Raw genomic sequence first — 26,377 nt, 5'->3', positions numbered from 1 at the left:
GGAGCAGAGAGAAGCATCACTTCCGCTGGTGTTCACAATAAACATCAGATACAATTGAGTCATGCAGCAGCGTAATCTTATTCATTACAAATTCTACTTGATTTTGTAAAGTGTGGCAGGCAAGGGAGAGTGATGGAAAAAAAACACAAAACAAGACTGCGGGGGTATGCTTTTGTGCTGACCGTGTACTCCATCATGGCTTTTATTCACCCAGCATGAAGAATAATGAGGTTTCTGACATGCTAGAGCAGCTTGGCTAACAGGGAGATGGACAATCTGATTGGCCTCTGTGTCGAGGAAGCATACTTCTATGCATGCTGCCAGGACCGATTCATTACCAGCCCATTTTAATTGGGGTTCTGTAGTGTTGTTAGTAACTTGAAGAGTTAAGATCTCTGTGAAAATCGGACCAAATTTTGTGTAAGGAGGGCTACATTTGAATAGCAAAGCCAAGGAATTTGCATACCCTGTGCTGGAGATGGGTGAAAAAGTAATTGCTCTGCACATTGTTGCTGTGGCATGAGGAGGGATGCTGGGAGGCTTCGGATCAGGTTATTGATTCCTTTACAGCTGAACTGCAGCATTTACAGGGTAAAAAAGATCCCTGTTTATTCATGGATGGCTGGTGACCCTGCATCGACAGAACTGAGGTGCGATACATCTCAATATCAAAATCAAATACTCAAAGGACCGTATATTCATCAACCATTACTATACTACTGCAAGTACTCTACTGGAGGACTAATTATTACTACATGAGCCGCTTTTTAATCTATAAATGCTGGTGGATGCAGAATTATGGATCCATCCTTTAAACATTCAAGCTTGTTTACACATGCCTGTGTGTGAATACAAAAGGGAGGACAGTGACTTCAAAGATTACACAGGACAGAAAGGATTTATCCAGATTCTGTTGAAACAGAATTAACCAATTTCCAAAATACAATAGTGAGTCCCTCTCTGAAGGTACGGTCAGGAATGCCACAGCTGCTGAGAGATGAGCAGAATTAAAATAATAATAGCATAAACAACTCCTGCAAATGCTGTGACTGCTCAACGAGGAAAATGTGATTCAGTCACAGCCTGCCCTCCCCTGTCGGGACCTGTACAAAGGCTGATGCAGCCAGCTATTTATGCAAATACAGATGAGATGTTGGGTGCAACCATTTTGGATAAAAGGCAGAGAGGAACAACTCCAAATTCAGGGTATACCAAACCCCCAACTGGGAATAGACACTGCAGCGCTTTGTGTGAGAAGCTCTGTGTGTGGATGTAATGTATTTTTGTCAAAGATAAAAACATTCAGGACCTTCATACCCCAAATTCGAGAAATGAACAGAAAGTGGTGATCTTGTAATATTGTGAAAGAAATGCTTCATGATAGCTTGAAAATATTTAGGTATCGAATTTAAGATATCATTGCACTAAAAGTGTGGTAGAAACTTGCTGCCTTTTCCACCTTAAACCAGAGGCGCCTTGCACTGAACTATGTGATTCATGGTAGAGGATTCTTCGCTTCCAGCTGACAAAGAGGACAGTAAAAGTACACCTTTATCTTGAAGCACCTCAGGTGGCTGCTGCTGCTGCTTTATCCTTTCTCCACAAAAGATCAGATACTAGCTGTGATTTGCATCGACTACGCAAGGTGAAAAAGATGCTGTTCAGCAAGTCTGCCCTGTTAGCAGCCATCTCATGCCATGGTGGGATTAAAGGGATGTGGCCTTATCTCTCTAAATCCTATACACATTCAAATTCACAGATATACACTTGTTTAATGCCTGAGGTTAAATGCCATCTCCCTGACAATGGCTTAACAGTGTATTTAGATTCGGTTTGAAGTATTCATGAGAGCAAGTATGTTTCTACATTTATTTGCTGTTGATATTGTGTCTGTGCACCTTGAGCAGTTTGGCGTGCAGCAGCAGAGTGTAGGCAGCCTCGGTGTAGTTGTCGCATTCTTTGTGGAGGTCACACAGCTTGTACAGGTACCTGGCAGGAAAAAGCAATGATTTATGGGTCATGTCTGGCTGGGCCTCTCACACATTAACAACAGACAGAAAGTTAACTCCGCCAGACTGATGCGTTTGGACCGCCTCTTTCACCTCAAATAAAGCTTGACAGTCAGATAGAAAACTCTGACTGGTGAGATTGTGGAAATGGAAACGTATTTTAACAAAATCAAATATTTTATTCTGGATCCATGTGGACATATGGCTGGGAAGAAAAGGGTCAACATGTAAAGCATAAGTCTTTGGCAGGTAAAAATGTAACTTAACTTAGCATAGAGTCTCCTAATGTACTGTATTGTGAAGTACCATAGTGGTGTGTGTAAAATGCCTTAAAAGGTTTGAATGTCCAGAAATCTGAACATGCTTAACAGACACAAGGCTTCATATGACTTACCTGATGTACATCTCCTCTCTGTCTATCTCCTTGTAAAAGTTCTACAGGAAGGAAAGAGACAGACCATTAAAATGGATTCAAAATGGATCATAGTCTTCCAGTGATAACAATGTCATTGTACTGTTTACAAAAGGTGCAGTGTAGCATGCTTACATTGCATAACTCTAGAAATCATTTTTTAATCATTTTAAAAGAACAATGTTTTTATTTTGGCAGTGGGACAACTTCATTTTCTAAAATACGGATGAATAACAACCTCCTGGCTTGCAGCAGGAAGACGTAAGAAAAGTAAGTTGGCTTACATCAGAATCACAGTGGGATGCAGTCAGTCACACTGCTCCCCTGGCTAAAAATAAAACTTACATTTTACACAACCTGGTACAGCACTGAGAGAACATGGCTTAGATAAATGCTGAATATGGGCCATAGGCCTGTAGATTTTTCAATGCCAGTCGTCATGTGAGACAAAACTGACATTTCAGTGTAAGATGAAATGTCACTTCAGAGAGGTGATTCAGATGAGCTGCTCCGTGAAAAACATCTCAACGCACTGCAGTTGTTATTTGTGTGTAACTAGTCGCATGTCATTACAGGTGTTTATAATATACTTGTTCATAACTATTATTAGACTGATTTATACATTCCCCCACATATCATTCTTGCAGATTCCATGTGTCATCATGACTGGGCTTGTGTGGATTCAGGAACTGAGAAAAAGAAACAATCTTACGAGCACGTTGACAGTGCAGCTCATGCGGTTTTCTTTGTTCTCGTCGTGCATGATGGTCCTGTAGTCCAGCAACCTCTCCAGCAGACGAACCACCAGAGTAACAAAGTTCTCGCCCGTCTTAGCCAAGTACTTGTGCTTCCTGCAGTGCTCCAGTAAACTGGTGTGTGTTTGTATGGAGCCGAGGTGTGTTGTGGATGTGGAGGAAGAGAAGTCAGGGGAACAGAGGAAAACAAATGTGAAGCGAATATAAGAGACTCTTCGACAGTTTAAAATGTCAAGACATTTGCCACTAAGGATTAGAGGGAAACAATCTTTTTTTTGCCCATTAAAGCAGAATTAGCATCCAACTGCGCTGAAAGCATATATCACAGTGGCAAGCTGTGAAAGTCATGTGATCATCAGCCCACTGATTATTTTGAGGAGTGCCATGTTGCAATTACCTAACTTGTGAGAGGCTCACGCGTAATCCTGCCCATTAATCAGCACTTACATTTTCTGAAAGAGAACTTTGTACTGCTCGTCTCCGCGGCCCCCCTCCACCTCGTGATCCAGCTTGGTGATGATCTCGTTCTCAAACTGCAATTAGACAAAGCAGGCATAAATAATCAGTGTAGCTAATTTTTCAATTCATTAACGCCATGTCCCTATCTCACTCTCGCTCTCTCTCTGCATCGAAGCTTAGCTGAAGGGATCTGTGCTTCGACTTTAATCTTCCCTCTCCTGCAGCCCAGCTGGTTGTGAGCTGGTATTTTCTGTTCATTATTCTCTCATCCTATTATTATCTGTATACATTGGGTTAGAACACAGAACAAGGCTGCATCATGAGACACATCTGCTTTACGTCTGCTCTGTTGTTGCTGTGGCTTCCAACAGTGATGCATGGACCTTATTTCTCTGATATGTGTATGTAGCAGCTGTATAAAAAACTGGTTTTATTGTGCTGAAACAAACATTTTTGCTGACTTCTTTATTTGCTTGTGTGTTAGCCAGGCAAAAATACAGAGGAGAGGAGAGTGCAGCCAAGTGAGAAAAGATATAAATGCTGCTCTCTGTTAAGCCAAGGATTTACAACACACATACACAGGAGAGAGACCCAGTAAAGGGAATATTACTGGCTTAGAGCATAAAAAAGGGCTCAGGCCAATGTGAAATTTATCACATTTTACTCAAGGGAAAGGATGAAAAGTTGCACTCACCTCCAATGAGCAAGACAACTGTCTTACACAGGACTACAAGGCTGTAGTCATTGTAAAGCTGCTTTACAATTTGATACAAGTACAGTATGTGGGCACCCACATAAACATCACTAAGCTGAATACTGCCTGAGACATCTTGTGGCTGAACAGCTGTAGCCAAACGGATTTCCTTGTGCAGAAAGGCTTAATTTTGCACTGTAACGGGGCATAACTTTAAGAGCCACTTACCGTGTCTGTTGATTATCGGAGCACAACAAAATGAGATTTGCAGAATTACAAATAAGCTTGTGGCTATGAAACTATTTTTGTTTTTCTGTTTACTCCTACCCAGATTCCCACACCAACATCAACTACTTTTCATGAAGTCATTTGGTTGCAGTCCTTTTACTTTGTCATGTTTCAGAGGACGCACCCGCTGGAAACTGCATGTGAAGTGGAACTCGCACTGCATCATGTCAAAGAAGATTGGGATGGTGGCCTTTCGCAACTCGATCTCAGGAACTAGTGTCATCTCCAGGATAGGACCCACCATCTCCGGAATAAATTTTATCTTGTGGGGCCCTTCGAGAGGAAAAAGTACATTTACATATAAATACACAGTATACCACACAACTCATTTGTAGGCTTTTCATTTCATCATTTCAGTCAGTTTCAAGCACAACATGTTGATCCTAACGGGGCATGAATAATCCTGTGCTACAGATTTAAAATTAGCTGTTCCAAACAAACACAACATTTGGCTTCCTTGTTTATCAAGTCTCTCAGCAGAATTTTCCATGACAATCATGCGGTAAATAACTTCAGGTAAAAATTAAAAAAGATGCTCATTAAAAACCCTGTGAATGGGTCCAGCTAATCTGGTGGAAAGCTCTAATTAAGGGATCAGATGGTGTAGGTTACAATGAGAAGCCTTTAAGGCAGGCACAGGTGCCCAAATCTAACAACACAATCCCCTTCCACAATTTCATCCCTTTGATAATTTACGGCTGAGTCTCTCTCATCACACAACTCAAAGCTAATTAACACATGATTGTCTATATTTAGCTGCTGCTCTCTGCTGAGTTGACTTATAATGACTGAGAGAGTACTTAGTTGGCTATAATCCTAAACATGAATCGAGAAAAAAATGTGTCAATTGCCGACGTTCTACTGAAGAGTTTGTTTGATTGATCTTTAATGGTGAATTCATTCGGGGGGGGGAATCAAGTTTCTAAGTAAAACTGAACAATATTGACACAAGGAGTTGGTTAAATACCTAGATTGTACCACATGTCCCTGATTTCAAAGCCAATTTGTCTTCTCATGTCCTGGTACCTGAAACACAAAAACAGGATAAAATGTTACACAAGCGTCGTCAATTTATTTTGTAGTGTTTTTTTGGTGTGCTTGTCGTCTATGTAGCCTACTGCCGACTGTAAACCAAATTGCCCTCCGGGGATAATAAAGATACATTAAACTTTGAACCAAATCATAGCTTGGAAGATAAAATGACTTGGGCTCGATTTAAAGAAAGGCTCATGTGTAAAATGAATGCAATACAAATAAGCATTTGCTGATTTGAGGAAGTTCAATTAACTCAGAGTAGGTTCACTCAGAGTAAGGTGCGTGCAACGCCACTATAAAAAGGAAGCATGAATGGAGCCATGATACTACGAATAACCATGGCAACAACCACAAAAAAATCGTTCGGCATACTTTACCCCTCTGGAACTGGAAGTACTCATGCGCACATACAGTGAGTTTGAACATTTATTTCGTTAAAAAAAAAAAAGGAACACGGCTGCTGTTGCAAAAGAGCAAGAATTGGCGTGGGAGAAAATTGCTGCTCGAGTCAATACGTAAAATCCAATATAGTGTATTCATTTCATATTTAATCACAAGTATAATATTACTGGTGAAAACTGGTGGATATGAGGACGGATGAGGTTATGTACATATCTGATGGACTGTGAAAAAAAACCAATACCCCTCAAAGAGGTTAGTTTTCTGGAAATAAAAATAGATCTAGTCGAGGCCTCAATATCACCTGCCGACGTATGATTAACTTCCTGCGAAGTAATACAGCTTTTTCATCAACGGGATCGTCGAAAAAAAGGAAATGCTATGTTTGAGAAAAACAAACGTTGTATAGTCTGCCTAACACAGTTAATAAACCAACACTGGTTTTTATTCATGCAGATGACAACACTGCACTAAAATGCGCCTGATACAGACTGAATGAATGAATGAGGAAATGAAAGAGTGCTGTGTCAGAGGGAGGAGACTGAGAGAAACTCAAGATTTCTTGAAGAAAACCTGCTCCCGACCAGGTTAGGTTCACAGGCTCAGTTACCATAGTAACTAACTCTGAGGTTAAGTTACCTCTCTTTCTTAAACGGGCTGAAGTAACCCCTCTCTCTCAGGTTTGATTAACCTTTCTTTCTATAATGGAAAACCCAGAGTTTCCCTCATCTCAGGGTTAACAAACTCAGAGTTTTCACTAAACCTGCTTTCTGAAATGGGCCTCTGGCCATGGTAAGTTAGTTTGTTTTGTCTTTTGGTGATGTTCTACAACGGTTACAAATGCACATTAAAATGAATTACTTCCACTCATGCAAGTCCGCAACATACACACATGCCGGCTGTCAGCTGTGGTCTGTCTTCTGCTGTGTATATGCATTAGACAGAGGACGGAAGACACGAGGCAAACTGTTTGATCAGTAGGATTGGGCATCGAGAACGGTTCTAACTTAGAATCGCTTCAAAAATTCCAATTCCAATGGAATCCTTTCTTTTTTTGGAATCATTTGGAAAATTTGGGTTCCAATCCGATCATCATTTTTAAATTTAACATGCACAAGTTTTGGTTTCCGTAGCGGCCAGGCGCTTGTTGCGTTGCAGCCATGGAGCACAGTAAGGGGCACTCTAAAGTGTGGCTGAAAAAATCTGGTTAAACTATAAATTATCATTGAATAAAAATAAAAACGCTCTCTTATCTGTGAAATAAGCATGTGACCCGTTTCAACTCCACCCCTCAAAGAATCGGAATCGAAAATCGATAAGAACTGGAATCAAAAGGAAGAATCTGAATTGGAATCAAGAATTGTTCAAATCACAATGATGCCCAACCCTATTGTAGTCCAGTCATTTTATGAAAAAAGGTAGAACAAATTGCAACAGAAGCAAACTCAACTGATTTTGTATCTTCAATATGTCCTGAGGAAGGCAAAAAAGCCCCGAAGAATCCCATTAGGGGAAAGCTTCGAAAAAGACCCAAATATAGCCTATTCATACACCTATTCATTCTTTTTCTCACGTGAATATGGTAAAAATTTTAACCTTTAGATATCATCATGAAAATTACTGAGTTGATTACATCAAGACAAACAAAACATGTATTACAAGTTTTTTGAAATTGTTTGTTAACATGGGCAAACGGTGCATAATCTAATTAAGTATGTGCTAATTTGCATAAATACCACAACAGATCTAAACATTGGGTATAGCCAGGTGAAGTGTCTTGTTGAATCTTGTGGAAGTAGGCAGAGAGGCAGAAAGTGAGACCAGTTCTGTGAAAACAATCACATGAAACCATAGTAATGAAGTTCATTCTTTGAAAACCAATTGGACAATGGATAAGAATTTATCAGCCTGAAATTGTTTTAAGATCAAGAACATAGAAGACACAATGGAGATAACAGTCCTGAGAGAGCCATTTCTGACTGTTTACCCTGGTATTTCCACTGGTCTGGTGTAGCATGCTTTAGCAGCACCATTGCATGCTGAGAAGTAATCAAATGTATTTTCACTGCTGGCTCACCATGGGGAATTACTGCACTGAACCACAATATTGTGGTTCTGTTTTGAAGCAGTGCTGAACTGTCACAGTCTCTGCCCTTTAACCAAGCCGTGAGGTTGCATGGCTGATCAGACAGCTGAATAGAAGTTGTGCGCAAAATGATGGATAAATCTATCCTACAGTAACTGCTACTGTTCTATAATATGTTTAAACATTAATTGAGATTAAAATGTCAAAGAGTGCCACCTTATAAAGCTTGGTAATGTGGAAAACTGGTTGTTTTTATTTGGTTAAAACTACCTCACAACCTTGTACAAAAGCTAGTCTCACTTGGCCAGACCTTCCTCCACAGTGCTGCGGAGGAGAGTCTGGCATTTGGCATTTCTTTAAACCAATCACAATCGTCATGGGCGGCGCTAAGGACCAGGCAGAGCCACGGTGCCGCTGCAAAATAGCCTTGGGAAGGAACGGGTTTTGGTGGAACGTGTATACGTTCAAAGGTTGTTTTAGTCGTGCAACAGAAAACAGATTCAACAGATAGTCTAGCTAGCTGTCTGGGTTTACCCTGCAACGATCTGAGGAGCAGTTAACCATAGTCCTCATAAATCGACTGGAAATTCCAACACAAAGAAAGCGGAAGGTAACGGACATCCGGCAGAAAATGGTGAAATCCAGCGGAATTTCTGTCAGCAACGGAGCAATCCTGGAAGTGGAACGTGGTGGAACAGGGTTTCCCGCAGAAAATATGTTAGTTAAGGTGGTAGGTTTGCCATCTGATACATTAATAATGTGATTGGTGATCTGATACATAATAATACATTAATTAATAAATAACCAGCTTTTCAAAATAACAGTTGCAATGTGCAATTTTAAGCTCAAACTATTTTCAAAAAAAGTGCTACAACAATTTTACTGGCATTGCTCCCATTATCCTCCGTGACACGCACTCTTCCACTTTGCCCGACAACTCTTCTCCAAAACAAACAGCTCTGAGATAACAGAGTAAACAGTAATTTCACTGTGTGTAACTACGCTAACTAACCGTGTGTTGTGAACCGCGTGTGTAGTGATTAAAAACAAACGGACAACAGCTGTGTCTCAAAGACCGGGCAACAGCCGGGACATGAGAATCCAGGCGCGAGAGGTGATGGATAGTTCTAGTCACTTCGTCATGTATTCACTTCGTTGAAACAAGAGAAGAAAGCCTCACTGATGTGAAGAACAGGACAGAGAAACATATATAAATGTTCTCTGCCCACCGTATGCCAACGCTCCGGTAAGTCCATCACCCCGTCTCTGCCCGGGCATGCCCCAGCTGGCCGCACATTTGTTGACAAACTCCGACGCACACGCGACGGTGAAATGGCGATTGTTCTCACGGACACACGCGCGATATCAACTGGCTAGTTATCCTCCAGACAGCGACGGACCACGTCTCTTTTTCTTTCTCTCATTTCGGCCGTGTGGCGCGCGTGCCTGCTCGCGGTGTGAAGCGCGTCCGCGCTATTGTCCGAGATGCACTTGACGGCCTTTTGTTTTGTTTTTTGACGACCTAGTTAAGGCGGTAGGGTTCCCCAGCTTAGGCGGGCCGCCCGAGCTGCAAAGTGCTGCGGGAAACCCTGGACTAGTACAAAAGCTAGCTATCCTCCTAGAGAATGTTGTATTTTGAAAATAGTAGCAAGTGTGTGTGATTGTATAGATGTACTGCTGATTTTACTGATTTAAATCTAAGGTATGCAAAACTAACTGCAATGCATCTGCAACACAATAAATCAAATATCTGACACCACTTTGAGAGGCATTTAAAGTTAGATGTGGTTTCAGAGGCATTAATAACGTCTGCTCCCTCCAGACTCATGTCCTGTCCAGCTGGTGGTGCTGCAGGCGACTGCATTGTTTGCCTACTCCAAGAATCAGGCCTGTCTGACGTCAGACTATCACACTGAGTGACTGATGGAAGCATAGTGGCACCTCTTCCTAGCCCACCGATGGCATGACACCTTGGCATGACATTGCAGAGATGTAAAAGGATGAGAATTTGAAGTGTAAGCGTGACACCTCTCCTGACCTGTAATTAATATACATTCAAAGCCTCTTTCACACAATGTGACATGTCAGAGCACCTGTGAGCCCTGGTGGAATTCTGAAACCCAATTGATTGGTTTTCCAATATTGTACAAAGACACACTAATGTATTTTGACTGAGAGGAGAAGAGCATTGGAAGAATCCTTAACGAAGAAGCTGCGTCACCTCTTTGTAGTCAAAACACTTTACCAAATTTAGCTGTCAAAGGGAGGAGTGTTGCCCAAGGATTGATCTTTAAGCAGAGTATTGGCAAGATGATAAAGTATAAAAAGACGCCTGCCTCTATAAATTACTGTAAAGCTGTATGTATTACATCTTTGACTGTTTTTGCCTCTAATCCTTACTTTAATGTCCTACGTGAGAGCATGCATGTGTGTCATTGGAAGCATGCGGCTTTGTGTCTCTACATATGGGAGTGCAGATGACTGTGCAGGAGGCATCATGTCATCTGAGCCGAGGCAGACACAGGGTACTGTTCTGTCACACTCCTGTAGGCAGCGAGACAGGCAGCTATGACTGTCGGCTGTCAGGACCTACAACACATACCTGTCAGCTACGGGGCGGAAAGCTCTCGTAGAGGTTGACTAAGAACAACAGAGGGAGAATAGAGGGACAGTGGTGAACAGTGAGTGGATCTGGGGCTCTCAGCAGCTTGTGCTATGTTATGCCACTGGGTAAGAGGGCAAAGAGCAAGAGTGAGGAGAAAGGAGGAAACGGCTGTGGTGGCATGAGGTGATGGAAACACAAGAGACGGAAAAAAAAACACAGACAGGGTGGCAGATAGAGCAAGAGCAAAAAAAGCACACACAAGTGATTGACAAGCAGTGGCCTGTACGAACAGATGGATAGATCAAAGCCTGAAGCAAATCAAATGTGAGATATTCACAAAACTTGACAATATCACACTCCCTCAAAATCATATTATTTGGTAATTGTAAAAAGAGCGCTCAAGTACAGATACAGGTGGACGGTCTGGACATCGAAATAGTAAATGAAAATAAGTTTCTTGGTGTAATAATAGATGACAAAATAATCTGGAAATCTCACATAAAACATGTACACAACAAACTTTCAAGAAGAATTTCCATACTCAATAAGGCAAAACACATTCTGGACCACAAATCACTCCACATTCTTTACTGTTCACTCGTATTGCCATATCTAAATTACTGTGCAGAGGTTTGGGGCAATACTTATAAAAGTACACTATCATCACTATCGGTATTGCAAAAAAGAGCAATAAGGATAATAATAATAATAATAATACCGGTTACAGAGAACATACAAACTCATTATTCCTAAAATCAAAAACACTGAAATTCAATGATCTGGTTAATTTCCAAAAGGCACAAATAATGTTAAAAGCAATAAACAACATACTCCCTGGCAATATTCAAAAAATATTTTTTAATGTAGATGGGGGATATAATTTGAGGGGAGAGTTCTTTTTGAAACATCTTTGTGTTCGTACAACGTTAACGACTTTTTGTATTTCTATATGTGGAGTGAAATTGTGGAACGGACTGAGTACATCGTTAAAGCAATGTTCGAGTATGACCCAGTTTTAAAAAATGGTACAAAAATATGGTTTTCACAAAATACAGGGAGGAGGAAGGGTGTTGACTATCAGATTAATTTATTTGGTCAATATATACATAGGAAAATGTCTTTACCTTGTGGTGTGTACATATACTTATAGGAAATTGTAAAGAATGTGTTAACTATGATATAAATACTTTATGATAAACATTTACCTATTCATGATTATTATATAGTAGTGGAAAAGGAAGTAGGATTAAATAAGCTTCTTCCTATTCCTTTTCGGACATGTTAAATTAATATTTTGTTTGTTTCTGTTTTATTTATTTTTTTAAGTTTTAATTATTTTAAAATGTTCAAAATAAGGCATTAATTAATTAATTCATTCATTCATTGTTTTCATCAAAGTTGTTTTTTGAGGTCTGGAAACGCAGGAACACATGGCTACACACAGATGCATATATCATCCTATTCAGGAAATGCAGTGCATTAGCCTGTTGTCAGTATACTGATCTGAATGTGAGAAGGAAACAAGGATCACACAGACACCAGTAATGGACCAGAACTTCACAAACAACACTGGGAGACTGTGTGGCGCAGGAGAAAAGCTGATGCTAAAGAGCCACGCTCGACACAACTCTGATTTCACCCCTCTGTTCTCTGCTTCCAAGCAAGGCACAATAATTGGTATTGCAGGCAGGACTGACAGTTCATGCGCCAGCACACAGGGAAACGAGATGCAGAGACAGAAAGGTAAGAGAGAGAAGGTGAGTTGTAGGCGGAGGACACAGGGACTGAGAAGGAGAGTGGGTGGGTAGAGGTAGAAAGAGTGGGTGAAAGAGAAATTGGCAAACCCTGTATATCCTCTTGGGTTGCTCTGGAAGCTACCTGGTTGCATTTGAATGACACATTTGGGAATGTCAAATAATCAGTCTTGAAATAGCATGGCAGAGTTTAGCCCTTTTTCTGTGCTTATGCCAGAAATGGCAGTTCTTGTGTATCCAAATCAAATAGCTGTTTCTTTCGGGGGAAGGCTGACAAGTTGAGAAAGGCAGTGTGAGGGTGGCTGGGAACGTCTTGTTTGCTGTGTTTGGCTGTTTGTGTGGGAGCTTACCAGGTCCGATAATAAAGCACTGACCAACGAGGAGTCTTGCTGTCTGGCAGGGGCCAGTGTGATGAATGCTTTAGTGACAAAAGCTCCTCCAAATGAAGATGAGAGCCAATATGCTCCACGTCTGCCCAGAAAGCATTTACACATTTGGCTGCATTACCAAACTCTATGAGAAATACTAATGTAGATGCATGGCTTTTTGTAGACAGGGGCAGTGGATGAAAGAAAAACAAAATCGCTATCTGAACGTAAAAGGAGGGTTAGGTCTTAGAGCAAATTTTCAGAAGCAAACAATGTCTAAACTTTGTGGATTTAAAACTTCAGCCATTTAAAAACTGTAATATCAAATTTTCTCCCTCTTATCAGTTGAGAGAATAACAAGGAAACAAAGCAGGAAGGTGATGTTTTGAGGAGGAACTAAAGACCTGTATCCTACATTTCCAGAAGGGATTCCCAACTTTGTCTAATACCTGGGATTTGAGTACAAGATGTGCTCTCCATACTATGAGGCTGTGCTGCTTTATTCAAAAGGGCGAACAACCAGAGCAGCCTCCAATGGAGCCGTGGTGTGTTGGGTATCCCTGTGAGCCTCCGTATGATGAATTATATAACGCCTGCTCATGCTGCGGAGAGCCCCTGGGCTGTGTTGATGTGCAACGAGGAGGCCCTGTGGATTGAGAGAGCGCTCATACTCACTTCTGGAAGATCTTGGCTCTTTTGTCGCTTGAGAAGTTCTCCAGCTGCAGAGACTCCTGGGTGAGGAAGGCTACAGCCAGGTGAAAGTAGTTGTTCCATAGCTGACCCACATAAAGACAGACAGAGAGTGTGATGTTAAAAGAATAAAAATATATGTAACTTGCATTTAAAAAGCAGTTTTACAACAACATCATTCAGTACCACCGCACACTATGTTTCATTAAATCAAAAGGTTTAGATGCGATGGGTGCACTTGTCCCAGTGGTTGGTGATTTAGGACACTGGTCTCCAGAGCGCACTCTGAATCAGACAATGACAGCAGCTAAAAGGAGTGCTAATTCAGCCATCTTTTTTCAATGGAAATAGTCCATTCATGCATAGGAAATAAGTGTCCTCAGTGGCACATTTCCTTATGATAATATCCAGAAGCCAAAATACATGACGATGGCTGTAAAAGAGAATGTGATTCTATCCAGATATATTATCTTTACACCATTGAGCTGTAGTTTAAAGTAATGAAAACCCAACACTTTATTCATACACATAAAGTTACATAAAGAAAGCTATAAGTCACACTAAAACAATGTTAAAAAAAATCTAAATCCAAGGCTTTAAAAGCTCAGCAGTTTAGTTGGTGAGAGAATTTACTTAATTCAATTCAGGTCAGACATTTTAAAAACAAGCAGAAAATGTTACTTTATTCTAGGGGGAGCAGATAAAATATTCACATAGACATCAAATTGCCGTCCATTACACAGTAATTGATGTTCCCACTTCACAATTTTTATGTCTACTGAATTCTGTGATTTTTTTTTTTTTCTCTCTCCTCTATTCAGAAGGTCCAACAATGCTGCATCTGGAACATTAAAAACAGCCTCTGTGTGACAGTGCAGTAAAATGATGACGGGGGGGTTCAGTCCTTACCTGTAGCTCAAAGTTGGTTTGATCCAGAAATTTCTTGTTCAACACTGCTGCATACTGATTAATGGCCCGCAGGAACACTCTGGAAAGATAAAAGGAAAGTGTTTGGATCTAGTCTTCTTACTAACGAAAGTTTTCTTTCGACATTTATAATACGGAGATTCTATAGTGTCTATTTACATTGGCTTAAAGGTCACTTTCAGACAACTCTGTGCATTCCCTACTGAAACCACTGCTTGTTGATCAACTAGCCACCAGATATTCATATTCACACCCCATGCAAACATCAATGTACACAACACAACCTGCAGGAAATGCACACATATGTGCCATGTCTACACAAAACAGAAAAACAGAAAATGCTAAATGCAATATACAATGACCTCCACATTCTTGTATATAGTATATGCACTCAAATGTACACATTTATTATAGTTACAAAAGCAATAAAGCAGATGATAAACTTAAAGTCCACTATACTGACAATAATGTAAAGTTCAATTTTATTATTGCATTCATGCATTCTGTCTTTCACTGAGTTTTTGTTTTCGAGAGTCAATCTTGTTAATCATGAATCTTTTCATGGTTCCGGTTTAATGGGGGGGTAACTGTTCCTGTATAATTCCTTAGCACCGTGGAAGACTATGCTCTGAACAAAAATACATAGAGAAACAGAAATGTTTTATGGCTAGAGGTAGGCAACAAAAAGTACTTGGTTAAGGTCGGGGAACGATTATGATTTTGGATGACAACCCTGATATTTGATGTCAAAAGCGGAGCACATTGCACACTCATCTACGGCACTGAATAAATGGCGCTACTTCCTTATATTGTATACTTCAGAATCGGCCAAAATGAACTCATTAATTGGTAGACTGAACAGTAGTTTTAAAGCTGTTCAGACAAGAAGAGAATGTTTGCCCTTGTGAAAAATATAGCGCTGAGAGAACAGAGGTGAAACACAGGTTCAAGCTTTCTCTTTGGCAGACTGAGGTACAGAAGGGGCTCGAGGCACTCCCGAAAAAGATGTGATGAGTAGATCTTAATGAGAACGCTGTCTGATGGGTTAAACCACTCTGATGTTGCAGAATTAAATGTTAATAACTTAAGTGGCATGAAGCTTTTACGGGGAATTATGATTGCTACTTACAGAGTCAGAGGCCCATCCGCTATTTAACTTCATTCCCTGGCGGAAACAGCCATACAACATTGTGTGTACTAATCTTTAAGAATTATCCAGAGGGGGGAAAAAAAAGCCTCATCATGAGTGCAGGAGAAAAAATGTCGTCTAGCACAGCATATTCAATAACCTGGGTTACTTTATTGAAGGAACCCTCCAGGTTATTGTGGTTCCTCAGTCTTAGTTCCTACTTCAGTTGGTGTGAGCATTTTCCACACAACTGCTTATCAATACTGCAACAAATGATTTCCAGAGTGAGCTTGTAAAGATACATCAGAATGTGCGATGAAAAAAAATGGCAAGGAAAATTGTTATGTCACTAAGGTGGATTGCATCACAGTTTCATGACAGGACAATAAAGCGGCAATAAGATATAGCGCTCATGTAACTAACACTGGTAGGTGAGCAGACATCTGCTGCACAGCCAGTTCCAAGAGAGCCGTCCCCCCTTTGTCATGACCCAAGGTAAACCCTTATTTCAACTGGGCCTCAAAATGCTCACACATCATCTTGGAATCTCTTACTTTAGGTTTCAGCTGCATGGCAATACAGCCCCCTATCACCTGAGCTCACTAGAGGGTTTACATTTCATTGGCACAGCGACAGGGCTGGGGTTTCCCTCGCCGTCTCGTCTAACTGACCTTGAACAGGAATAACCATCACTGTTGAGACGGCAATGCTGTGGGATCTGTGGTATTTTATTATTTTTTTTAAATGTTAGGCTTTAATTTTTATAGGACAGCTGAAGACATGAAAGGGGAGAAAGAGAATGACATGCAGCAAAGGGCCGCAGGTCGGAGTCGAACCTGCAGCCACTGCGTCGAGGAGTAAACCTCTATTTATGGGCGCACGCTCTACCAAGTGAGCTACCCAGGCGCCCGGATCTGTGGTTTTTTAAAGCTATTTGCTGACTAAATGCTATCTGGGGCCGATGTGTAATACATATTAAGAGTCACCTTAATCATTAGCTGGAAAGGTTAACTGTCATTGAACACCTTTTGGATTAGCCATTAGAAGTCCATTTCTCTGGCCTCAGAGTAGGAGACTCCCCCCACCCCCATCTCCTAAGCGCTCAGACAGCCCATTACCACCATCCTGTCTGCACGAGCACAGGCTCCCCCCTCTGCACACCTCGCTCAATTTACTGCAGCTGTGAACATGTCAATATAGTTGATACGCTCAACACTGGACTAATGTTTAAATGTGTTTCCATCTGCTGCATCTGTGGGTTGAGAAATATTACTGCTCAATATGTGGGGCTCATTATTTTCAAAAAAGTAAAAAAGGGAATTTGTTGTTTGTTTTGAATATTAAAAGTGACTATGGAAAAAAAATGGCTTAGGGACACTCAGAACAGCAGTCACTGAGCTAAGTTACATTGGCCAGAGATTGCATTAATACTGGTGGAAATTCTCATTCTTAAGAATTGTTTAATTTTGCTAAAATGTTATGCTTTAATTATTCTTCAGTCTGCAGATGTTATGAAGGCTGTTGGGAACTAGAGTGTGGTTTTTATTTCTGATAATAATTGGTAATTTAGGTATTTTTTTTACAATCCAATTATTACCAAAATTTGTATAGTTGGTATTAATGATGTTGTGTTAGTTAACAGCAACTGTCTGCTACTATTTAAGTTTTTACTGTGTCAACCTGTGTATCACTGGCTGCTTCTGCTAAGAGACCACAGATAAATTCTGCTTTCAGCTACTGTATATTTGGTTAAAAAATATATATTATGCATTGTCCTGCTAGATACACAATAAAATTAAATAAAGAAATACAATTCATATGATTTCAAAAATCAACAATACAAAAATCCATGTGAAAATAAATTTGTAAGGGTTCTTGCAGCAGGAAACACAACTTTAAGGTGCATCAGGACAGTGAAATCTAATCCAATCTTTTTTTATTTTTTTAATGCTGGTATTTTCCAGTGAAAAATCAATGAAAAAGATTGGGCCTCATCTATAAGATGTATCTAAAGGGACAACAAAACGCATAACTACTGACCTACAAAACCTAAATCATCAGAGATGGTAATGAAACCTCACTAATCATAGGCTAAGGCCATAGTTATCGCTGAACTTTAGCCTAATTCAATTGTCAACATTGACAGGGGCTAGTTTATAGGTGAAGGGTGAGATTGGTCCAACTGAACTCATTTATAATCAATCACAAATAGCTCTACAATCCTACAGACATTACCAAGGTAGCACACAGTGAGGAAAAGAGCGAGATCGATACTCTTCACAGCTTCTGGCTTAACATGACTCAACAGGCAAAAATGCTGCTGTAATCGCTGCTGTAATCAACCATTTCTGCTTGATCCGTCTTTCCAGTAGCAGTTCTTTACGGTTCCACTACAATTGGTTAATGGTGCTGGCAGATGATATCTCCTGTACGCTATACGTGACTGATCTGCAGTATCTGTACGCTTGCGTGACATGCTTTCCATAAACATGTTTTATGAGTGCCTCTCCCTCATGTTGCCGTTCACACGACAATGTAAACTCCATTACCTAAAAGCATATTTGAAGCCAGCAGTCTGCCTGAGCTCAGACATATAATGGGCTTTAATGAACAGACAGGACAGAGTTCCTCTGTGAGCACATCCTGCCATTAATTAAAGTGAAAAACTTAATGAGGCGGATGAAAATAGAATATACTCTCCCTCACAGTGGGCTCTGACTAAGACACTCCAAAAAGGCCATTTCAAACAAGATTAAAAACATTCAGAGATATTTTCTTGAACTAAAATTGTGGTCCATAAAAATAAATGTGATATTCTAACAAAAGCTCTACTCTACTACTGTCTGTATTTGAGTTAGTCCAAGAGGAATTATTCATAAAAATATGTAATTACTGTACAGTCTAGAATTAATTGCCATATTGATTTCAGGGAATATTCTTTGCACAGACACAGCGAAACAAGTAAGAATCGGGTCTGCATAGAGAATAATAACTGCGTGTTAGACAGTCTGTGGTGCCGCTGCTCTTTTAAGCTTGCATTATTAACAAAGCCAAATGCCAGGGGGAAGATGCTTGGCTGCCTTGCAACATCTGTGATGGCTGGTCATTATTCTGCAGAGGGAAAATAAGATGCAGAGGGAGAGACAATCACAAACCAGTTCTTTATAACTCAATTACAACTACAAGCAAAATGCTAATGACTGGGAAATTTCAGCTGCTACTATAAATGTAATCAAAGACTTATCCGACGGATTTAATGTTTGCTTTACGCCTTCAGTTAAGACATCAACCATTTCTGGGGACACACTAGTAATGTGTAATTCCTTAAATCAGCCTGCACTCTTACATCTTTTTGTTTTTTTCATCTAAAGTTCAGCAGGGAAATCAAGTCGGCTCTAATCATCTCCAGAAATCACAGGCTTCCCTATTTTCTGCTTAAGGAGACAAAAACGTAAGTTGGAGATCCTTTAACTTTTTAATTAGGCAGTGCAAGAGCAGTACAACACCTCCTAAACATTAAAGTCATACTGATACAGTATACATATGGCATCATTATGATAAATATGCTCCATCAAACTGTCAGTGTCAGAAAAATCCCCCCATTACCGCTGATTGATGGGTGCGCTGTATTTCAGCACAAAAAAGCTTTTTACATTTGATTTAAATCAGCTAACTTCCTGCCTGCAGCCGTGGTACACAGACTTGAGCTCTGTCAGATAATGTGCACCACAGACACCTAGCATATATGCTAATGAAACGTTATCAGCAGATCATACTTGCTAATTTGAGTTCAGAGAGCATCCCTGATAATGATCACAATCTATTTTGCATACTGTTGCTATAATAGCTAGCATATCTGCCTGTGCTCAAAGATAAGGCAAGGTCAAAAACCATTATCAGACCAATATATTAAATTAGAGTACCTTTCTTTCACCTGATCTAATATTAGATTGATTTATCTGTCAACATATATTCAACCCAATTATATCAGACTCCTGATAAAGTGTATCATGGCATTTCAGATACTGTAAACAAGGCTGTAAGACTTTATACTGAGCAGTCCAACACAGGGAAGCTCTTATGACTCAAAAATATCACTAGGCTGAGACAGTGCTGCTCTCAGCAGTTGCTCACCTCCTCACTCCACTTTAACATGTAAACCACTTTTAGCAATAAGGAGCTCTTAAATCTAGCTAGGATGATGGTGCCAAAATAATATCATTGTACAGATAAAAAAATGGGTCTTATAACTTAAAGCGGAAAACCTTTAATTAATACATGTATGGAGTGGTGAACGGTGGTTTGTGCAAAAACCCGTCTTCAGACTGTATTAACTTTAAATTTTTAAACTACTGATACATTTTAGGTTTAGTTGCAATACTTATGAGTGACAAATATATAGCATTATTTTAAGCAAGGTAATAAACAAATACTATTGGGTACATGCAGTCAATCAAAATTAACTTCATCTCTCTCTTTAGTTACTAACGGACCCAGAAGGCACTCAGAAGATGTTGTGGCATTTTGTGTAGACAACTGATGATAGAGGCCAAGAAAAACATTACTCTAGATGTGTGTGTGTGTGTGTGTTTGTGAGTTGGGACACATACAATGTGTATGTGAGACTGTATAAAATGACAGTGGAAAAGCTGTGATTTCTAACTGACCTTAAAGGCCAGTAAGGGCCTCTTCTGTCATGCGAAGGCTATGAAAAAAGCCACAATCACTTTGACCTGGCAGCACTAGGCAGCGTGATGCCAGTGTCAGAGCTGAAGAGTGCTAGCTTTTGCCAGCCTATAAACACAGAGATGTGAGATGTAACAATGACAACAAAAATAATGCTTTTTTTTTTTATCCAGGCCAAAAGTTTGTGAAGAGGTGAACAGATTACTAATGAGGCAACACAGGCTGATTCACACAACTCCAGATACTGGTGAGCAGGAAAACTTGCACTGGAGTCAGAGTGTTAGTGAAGTTCATGTTGAGCAAACGGATAAGATAATGAAGCATTTTCAAAGTTATCATATGAATCATGAAGCAATTACAACAGAATGTAACAGTCTAAACCTTTATTATTTTGTCTTTCTTCATGATTTCTTTTAATACAAACAATGTGCCTGTAGGAAACGAGAGAATGAAGAATAAAAGCATTCAGGCATTTAGAGAAACATTTTCACACTGACAATCTTTTGAGAAGAAACATAGGGGCATGTTTCCTACAGTGAAACTGTTCATTTGGATCAGTCAATTAATACATTTTTATGTTACCTCGTACAATTTCACAGGAAATTTAATACGTCAGAAATGCAGTCATGAAATGGTTTGGTTTGACGCACTTTTGGTCTAAAGACAGAAGTAATTAGGTTATCAAAGTGAAAGGAGCATTCAATGAGTGTTACAGTAAACATGTCAGTTAACGTTATGTACAGAGAGGAAAGACAGAAATGAGCTATAGCATATTCACTGGGTGTCCAATGAAGTGTAAGTGATCCTTATATACACAACAGAAAAAAAGTTATTTAACTGCCAGCACAAAAAAAATTAAAAGTCAGGGTCATCTACAAAACAGAGGTGAAAAAGTAAAGAACTGTACAAATTTGAGGTACTTAATTTCCATGGTATGCTCTTTTATACTTCTACTTCAAAACTGTCATTTGTCAGAGATCTGTCTAGTTACTGTACTAGCTACTTTACACGCAAAACATATCTTATAAATTAAACTCCTAAAAGCACCTTTGTATGTTCTTTGTAAATAAGCAGAATGGTAATGCTACTTTTACTTAAGTTAACAATCTGAATACTTCCACTCAGGGCTCCAATGTGGTAGGTCCAGTTGACGTATAGTTTCCCTACACAGTAAGCCACCCTGCTGCTTCTTGATAATGACTTTGATAAAACCATGTTGAAAGAAATCACACTGGATGTTATCGCTCCTCAGGGGGCCCTATTTAAAGGCCAGCTGACAGGATACGATCACAGCCACTCAAGTGCACTGCCCTCCGTGGGCAGAGCAATATTACTTGCCTGGGCAAAGTCAAATAGATACACACACAGTGACAGAGATGAAAACTCCAAGTAGTACAAGGTGGTGAAGGTGGTGTGTTTGGCATTTACACCAAAGCTCTTTAGGTGTGTATGGGGATGGAAGATTAGTTTAAGGCTTACAACCTACACTGGCATGTTAGTAAACAAATACCCATACATACAGCAGCAGCTTGTGATGCGGTGCAGTATGCAGCACTATGTCACAAACCATGTTTCACGACTCTCCCACGGTTCCTCTGTAAAGCTGTGTTTTAATCTCATTATAGCAGAATTACCACTCAAGCCACACACAAGAAAGAGCAAGTAGACAACTGTCACCACATTAACAAAGCAGCATAGTAGGAAAGCTATGCAAAGGTCAGGCTGTTTTTTCTTTGCAGCTCGCAATGCCAAAAAGCTGAGGCTTGAGAAGCCCTGGCGGTGTGAATTGAAATGTGCACAGATCATTTGGGAGGCTGTTTTTATTGTCAAGCATCTATGAAGATACATATAATATGTCCTCTTTAATTTGCTACTAGAAGTTCATAATAAAACCTTCCACAAATACACACTCAGTTGCCAGTTTATGTCTAAACCAAGCTAACACCAATGCAGTCTAATACAGCAGTCCTGCAAATCCTACCTTAGGTAGGTGCACCTAATGAACTGACAACTGAGTATATATGACACAACTAACTAACAAATGTTTAAGACTTATTTTTAGGTGATGCCTCATTAAAGTAACCTAATGGAACTTGAAAGGATTTCAAGAATCTTGCAATTATTTGAGACCCACAGGACAAGGCAACTTGTCTAAAGTAACCACAAGTAGAGTTGTGACGTTTTCAACTAGCGTTCTTTCAACAGCACACTCCTTAAGAGGAAAGAATCAAATCAGATACCCTTAAGCCCATGGGGTACTGATTTTTTTTTAAATCTTGGTGGGTGGTGGGTTGTACGGGGGCAAACAGGATCACAACATCATTGGCAGTCTTTTCACTCTCTGTGAGTCCTCCTTCATTCCTGCCTTCCAGAGCTGCCCTCCAGGTCCTGGATTAGTCATGGAGAGAACTCCAAACGGCAGCCATCCAGCTTGAGAAACCCTCTGCTAATGAGTCTGTGAGGGACTGATGGCATGGGTTATCGAGTTAAAGAGCTGCTTCTTCAGCTCGTCTTGGCTTTTATCTTTTCATCTCCCACGCTCTGAGAAATCCCCATTCATCTCTCAATCTACCATTCTTACACATAATTAACAGCTCCGCAAGAAACTTTGGCGTCATTTGGGGAAATTAACGGATTTCGAGAGGGTCATCTGATGTTAACTCAAATCTAATACATTAAGGGTTTGATCCTAGTAAGGCTGTAAGGCACGGTAAATACTTGTTATGTATTCTTTTGGATGTTGATCAAAGATGAAAATAATACAATCACTGCAAGAAAACAGCTGTTCGGTTTATCTCCGTATTTTGTTTGGATAACACAGTGGATTATAACTTTCGAAACTCAATTTTTAACCTCTAAAATACACTATGTATCCACTTAGGAATGATTAAGCAATATTTTAGTTGATCTGTTAATGTTGATCTTTTGTTGTTAGAGTAATTTGAGCGGTTAAAGTGTTTAGACTGGGAGAATTAAAGACTCAACACTTTATCAAATTGGTACACATATCACTAATTACAACTGATCATCATCAACATCATTTTTACTCAATCTGTTAAGTATTATGGTTGCTGCAACAGTAACAGCTGTTCAAAAGCTTTGCCTTATGACTGGAATAGTTTTATTTTTTGCCAATGAACACTGTTCAGATTGATGATGATGACAGCACTTAGTATGCAGTGATTCAGCACATCTCGGAATATAAGGTTGAAGAGCACTGAGCTCTTGAAAAGTTTACTGTGCAAATCTATAAGGGAGCACAATTAGCTGACTGTAAAAAGCAGCCAGCAGCTGTTGTCTGGTTAAAAAAATGTGATGCAAGGTTTTTCATCCCTGAGAGAAAAGTCATAGTAACTATAGTGCTTATGCAAATGCTAACTAAAAATCAAGGTTTACGAGCGCCTGGGTAGCTCACCTGGTAGAGCAGACGCCCATATACATAGGTTTACTCCTCGATGCAGCTGCCGCGGGTTCGACTTCACCCTGTGGCCCTTTGCTGCATGTCTCTCTCTCTCTCCCCTTTGTGGCTTAAAGGCTAAAATGCTCCAAAAGCAAATACAATTCACATCGAGTGTCATATGAGCTTTCCTGAAGCTTTTGCAATACTGCCACGTTTGAGGAGCTTTAATTGTTTCATACTTCAAGTACTTCATTTTCTTCCTGTTTCATTTTACTGTCAGTCCCTCCAGGATTTCGCGATCGCGCCAATTCTCACAAATTCAACCAATCACCGTGACTTTGGTGCGACTCGCAATTTTGACCAATCACTGCAACTTTTCCGCAAATTTGACCAATAACCGGAGTTTCCCGCGACTTCAACCAATTCCAGCAGTCCCACGTGCCAGACTTTATGTCAGTATAATGTGACTCTGAGTGCCACTGACCAAGCGGGAGTGAGAAAGAGCTTGTTTACGATATGAAGACGAGACTCGAACGGGCGGGGGCGGGGCTGCTGCTCATGCAGTTCCCCGCGCTACTGACGCGCACACACACAAATACACACGGTGGATGCAGGAAAAACTGGAGATGAGACGTACAGGATGACCTAAATTGAGGACAGCTACGCTCGTTGTTGTAAGTGCAATGATAAATTAAAGTCCAATAAGTACATTATCGAACCGTATGAATGTGTGTCCCAGCCCAGGTTAGAAAATTAACTAACAATGTAAAGATCAACAAGCCGCTGACACATATGTTCAAATTTGATTCATTCAATAAATTATAATTTTTTGTCTTAAATCCACCAGCCATTTTCATATTATACCAACATTTGCAGCACCCTGAGCCTTTTTGGTAAGGTTACTAGGAAAACTCAGCCCAGAGTAGTTTTATTCTCCCCAAAACAAGTTTCCTTTTTCATTTTTAAAGAACTATACATATATATATAGATACATATATACATATATATATATATATATATATATATATATATATATATATATATATATATATATATATATATAGCAACTTTTTTGCAACTTTCACTGTCTCCCGCAACTTCCTTGCAACAAACATACAAAAGACATTTTGGGCCGCAACAATCTCAAAAAAAGGCAGCGAAATCCTGGAGGGACTGTACTGTGAATCTGCAACAAAAATGGTTAAAATGCTTAGAAATTTGAACAAAATCAAGGTCTCTTGGGTAATATCAGACAAGCCAAGAGTGGGAATAACAAGTGGGACCTCCAGGTTCAGGATCCTCAGAGCCATACACACATAAGCTTCACATGTCTGTGTAAAGGGAATATTGGCAATTTTGTGTGTTATGACCTTCGTGAGAAAGCTTGTTCCCTGTCAGTTTGGAGAACAAGTGTGAGTCCATCTCTACTACTATTAAGCCATGGCCAGTTGGCATGGGGGTAAATGGCGTTCACTGGCTAACCAGCCTGAAGCTGCTGTCCCCGGGTCAATTAGAGCCCATAAATCAGTTTACAACCTGGAGTAAGTAAGAGGTGATGGGTGGAGAAGAAGGTGTGGGAGAAAACAACTTCTGGTGGTGATGATGATGGATGCTGATCTCATTAGTCGTGCTATCATAATGTGTGGACCTGAAAGAACCGTCTGCTGGTGCTGTGGATGGCTATCTGTGTGCTAAATCTGGCATTGTGGATTGCCCAAAAACAGGATACTGAGGAAGGACTGAGGGATATTCAAATGTGTTTCCCAAGGCATCAAAATGTATTTCAAAAAGTTCTAAAAATGTGTCAACTGAGTTATGTTTTAAAGCACTTGACAAAAACAGCAACAAGCAATTATTTTAAAGGTCTACAGACAAAATGTGTTATAGGAACAATGGATCAAATGACTATGTTGCTGATAGTGTTGAACCTACAGAGAAATATCACCCAACTGTTCTGTTACCCTAAGCTATTAGAGCTTTATAACATCTTTTAGCTAATTGTTCTGGATTCATGGTACATCTACTGCACTTACCACTCCCATTAATCCTTTTTCCAGCAGCAGCAGGCAGCTGTTTTCAGCAAACAAGCTCTGATAAACCCACAGTAAACTACCTGCCCAGCACTAATGGGGTGGACAAAGTTAACAACTAGCTGGTGATTACAGTCCAACATCTGAAGCTAAAGAGCCAACTATTTTTCTCGGGAGTTGGTGGGGACCAAAACAAGGCTAAAAGGAGAATACATATTTGACTTCAATTGAATTTTAATGTTGCTCCATGTCTACTGGAAGTGTAAATAGGCGACATCCAATAATAGCCATGTCAGCCAAACCAATTTTATAAGGCGAGAAGTGACACTTCAAGTTTGAGGAGACTGCTGTAAATCAGTCTCCAGTGCTCTGGCAAACAAAGAGTGCACGGCAAAAGAGTGTGACGCAAACACACAGCTTCTATGTCCTTAGATAGTTAATGCAAAACATTTATAGCTATCTGTTGGGATGAATAACAATATGTCACCTTGGGTTCTCACTGTGGGGAGCGGGAAACAACCGATCAAACACACTCTTGATGGATGAAAAAGAGTTTTGCTAATTGGTCGCAAAGCCGACACCTGCAGTATTCAAACAGGCTCAAGTATAAAGACTGAGATGTGTCACACTTTGACAGGCTTATTTTTCATT

At 40.1% G+C, this 26,377-nt stretch overlaps 1 protein-coding gene across 7 annotated transcripts in view; it reads right to left on the bottom strand.

Moving 5' to 3' along the window:
• dock1 (dedicator of cytokinesis 1) overlaps nucleotides 1-26,377 on the bottom strand; it is a 195,633-nt gene that overhangs the window by 32,911 nt on the left and 136,345 nt on the right. For 4 of the 7 annotated variants that reach the window (XM_035997233.1, XM_031314965.2, XM_035997235.1 and 1 more), the window contains 8 exons: nucleotides 14,464-14,542; nucleotides 13,540-13,640; nucleotides 5,585-5,643; nucleotides 4,718-4,890; nucleotides 3,624-3,709; nucleotides 3,134-3,290; nucleotides 2,404-2,444; nucleotides 1,899-1,989 (listed from right to left, as the gene is read on the bottom strand). In XM_035997233.1, coding sequence (XP_035853126.1) covers nucleotides 1,899-1,989; nucleotides 2,404-2,444; nucleotides 3,134-3,290; nucleotides 3,624-3,709; nucleotides 4,718-4,890; nucleotides 5,585-5,643; nucleotides 13,540-13,640; nucleotides 14,464-14,542 — 787 coding nt within the window. The remainder of the gene's footprint in view (nucleotides 1-1,898; nucleotides 1,990-2,403; nucleotides 2,445-3,133; nucleotides 3,291-3,623; nucleotides 3,710-4,717; nucleotides 4,891-5,584; nucleotides 5,644-13,539; nucleotides 13,641-14,463; nucleotides 14,543-26,377) is intronic. The other 3 variants (XM_035997234.1, XM_031314966.2, XM_031314968.2) reach the window with 1 other exon arrangement.

The sequence above is a fragment of the Sander lucioperca genome, chromosome 22, assembly GCF_008315115.2.
Source record: "Sander lucioperca isolate FBNREF2018 chromosome 22, SLUC_FBN_1.2, whole genome shotgun sequence".
Lineage (NCBI taxonomy): Eukaryota > Metazoa > Chordata > Actinopteri > Perciformes > Percidae > Sander > Sander lucioperca.
Note: the sequence above shows the minus strand (reverse complement) of the source record. Positions and strands in the feature narration are given on the sequence as shown.